The sequence below is a fragment of the Monoraphidium neglectum genome, assembly GCF_000611645.1.
Source record: "Monoraphidium neglectum strain SAG 48.87 unplaced genomic scaffold scaffold03696, whole genome shotgun sequence".
Classification (NCBI taxonomy): Eukaryota; Viridiplantae; Chlorophyta; class Chlorophyceae; order Sphaeropleales; family Selenastraceae; genus Monoraphidium; species Monoraphidium neglectum.
The window spans coordinates 1-2845 of NW_014009933.1; the positions used below are offsets into that span (position 1 = coordinate 1).

General features: G+C 67.6%; 1 protein-coding gene across 1 annotated transcript; it reads left to right on the plus strand.

Moving 5' to 3' along the window:
- Nucleotides 1-186: 186 nt before the first annotated feature.
- MNEG_13217 (hypothetical protein) lies at nt 187-2375 on the plus strand (the record flags this gene model as incomplete). Its single annotated transcript, XM_014038310.1, has 5 exons — nt 187-213; nt 503-604; nt 879-956; nt 1184-1393; nt 1590-2375. 5 exons carry the CDS (start codon nt 187-189, stop codon nt 2373-2375), a joined length of 1203 nt encoding a protein of 400 aa, XP_013893764.1.
- Between the last annotated feature and the right edge of the window lie 470 nt (nt 2376-2845).

The following is a 2845-nucleotide window of genomic DNA, read 5'->3' on the forward strand; positions in this document are numbered from 1 at the left end:
ACGCGCCCCAACCACCCCACCCCATTCGCGTCCCCGCCTCTTTTACACTCTCCACTCTTGCCCCTCCCCCTCAGCGCCTCACCCACCCACCCCACCCCATTCGCGTTCCCGCCTCCTTCACCCTCCCATGCCCTCGCCCCTTCCCCTTGGCCCCAGGACCTGGAGGACTCGGACTTCCGCCTCATAATGGGGGAGCTTCTGCCCTACGTCAAGGTGGGGGTGCAGCAGGCTGTGCGGGGTGAATGCGCGGAGACTGACGCACAAACAGCTTCTGGGGAGGTGTGGTGGATTGTTACTTCTTGAGCACTGCCCTGCACGTTCCGCACGGCCTTATGCTGGGTAGACTGACTTCATCGTTGTTGGTTGTGTCGTTGGTTGTGTTGAAGGGCGTTTTGTTGGTGGTGATGGTTGTGGTGCTACACTGTTGATTTTATGGCCCGTTCCCTGACCTCTTTCTGACAACCTCGGACCTCGGCCTCGGCGCCGCCCTGCCCCCCAACAGGACAAGCAGGCGGACGCGCTGCGGGAGAAGCTGGTGATGCGCCTGGAGCACGCCCCCGGGGGGCCCAAGGAGTGGCGCTGGCTGGCGTTCTGCCTGGTGCAGGTGGGCGGCTGCGGTTTGATGTGCTGCATGTGTTCGAGAGGATGCTTGCCGCTGCGGCTGACGCGGCTGCTGGTGTTGCTGTTGCTGCTGTTGCTGCCGCCGCTGCCGCTGGCGTTGTTGCGTGTGCTGCCACTGAGCAGACCAGCCTCGCGAATCGAGCAAGGGGCAAGGCGCATTCGTCGTGTTAGGTCAGTAGGCCGTGCCGAAGAGCGCACACCAGCCCTCACAACCCCCTGCCTCCACTTCTGGGGTCCCCTGCAAAAATTCCTCACAGCTGGGGTACAGCGAGAAGGCCACGCGGCGCTTCATGGACTTGACGCGGGCTTACAAGCACACCCTGGCGGAGGACGAGGTGGGCGGAGAGAGTGGCGGGCATGCCGACGTGCTGTGGGGACGCGCGCGACCCAGTTGGGCGCGGGCGGGCGATGCGTTCCGTCCGGCAGGCGTCGTTTGCCAGAACAAAACTGTCGAAAATCAAGCCGTGAAGTACACAATGACAGGCCCAGCCAAGGCTGCGGTGCCAACGTCGGACGCGCCTCCACCCACCCACCCCCCAAAACCTCATGCAACAATTCAAAGGTGTTCGAAGTGTTTGTCAGCCTCGCTGACAAGGCGCGCAAGGCCCCGCCGTCGGCGTCGGCCAGGGCCGGCGGCGCGGGGGGCGACTTGAAAGAGAAGGCGGAGGAGTGGGCGCGGCAGCTGCAGGCGAGCGTCTGGTCGTCTGCCGCTCAGGCTCCACAGAGCGCTCTGGCGCTGAGGCACCCATTCGTCGCAGCGGCGCCGCGCGGCGTTGGGAGTCGCAGCCGCGCCACGCGGCGTTGAGGGGACAAGGTTGAGAGTGACTTGTAGATGCTTTGATTTGGTGCGTTGGCAGTTTGGACCCTGCGCTGAAACTCCCACCAACCCCCTCTACCCCATGTCCTCACTAGCCCGTCCTGTGGCGTTTCCAAGTTTGACTATTGTACGCATGCCTCACTCCTCACAGGAGGCGCGAGAGGCGGCCCTCGAGGCGCGCTCGGTCGAGGCGGCCGCCGCGGCGGCGCAGCGCGGGCGCAGGCGGTCCGCCGCGGCGGCGGCCGCCGGGGAAAATGGGGGCGGCGCTGCGGGCCACGGCGGCGAGGATGCAGAGGAGGAGGGCTCCGAAGGCGGCGGCGCTGCAGAGGCGAACACCGATGGGAGCGGTGATCTTGCCGCACACGGTCGCGGGCGGGCCGGCCCCGGGCCGGCTGAGGCCGCCGCGGCCGCGGAGGGCGGCGAGGGAGGGGCGGCCGCGGCGCCGGGCGCAGACGGCGAGGACGGCGCGGAGGGGGAGATCGTGCTTATGCGGTCACAGCCCGCCTTTGAGGAACCGGACGACGAGCATGGTGGCATGGTGGATGGTGGGGCCGCCGAGGGGCTCAGAGAGCAGCTAGAGAAGCTGGCAGTCGGGCCGAGCGGCCACGCGCGCGCGCGCGGCGGCAAGGCCGCCGCCCGCGGCAGGGGCGGAGGCAGCGGCGCGGTCGGGCGGCGCGCGGCGGCCGGCGCGGCCGGGCGGCGGGGGACGGCGTCTAGGGGGGACGGGGATGCGACGCCGTCGAGCAGCGGGGAAGAGCAGAGCAGCGGCGGCTCGAGCTCCGAGGCTTCGTCAGACGGCAGCGACAGCGATAGCGGCGCGGCTGCTGCTGCTGCTGCTGCTGCCGCTGCAAAGGCGGCGGCGGCGCGGCGGCCGGCGGCGCGGGCCCGCAACGGCCGGCGTGCTGTTGTGCTGAGCGACAGCAGCGAGGAGGATTAGGGGTGGGATTAGGCCGTGTGGGTTGTTGCAGCGTCCCGCAGTTGCCCGCTTCTAGTAACACTGCTGTACTGCTTCAGTACTCTACCCCTGCGCCAACCGCCAATTCTGAAGGCATCCAGGCTCATGATGTTGCAATTTACGTGCATCGACTTCGCATACTTGACTGTATGATTTGGGTGGCGACCGGTCACGCAGCTCACAAAATCGGCGCCCGCAAAGGCCCCGTGTACATGCCGGCATGCGTTGCGCTGCAAGGCGCGCGTGCAAGGCTGGGCTTGCAGATTGGCATGAATTGGCGCAAAGCATGGCTGGGCGCGCGGCTCCACACAAGCAGGGCGTTTGAGCACACACAGCCCGTCCAGCCGTATCATCAAGGCCTAGGCGTGCACAGGGGCGGCCAGGGTGTAGAAGGGCCAGGGGGCCGATGCCGCAAATGGACGGAGACGCGCTGCTGCTGCTGCTGCTGCTGC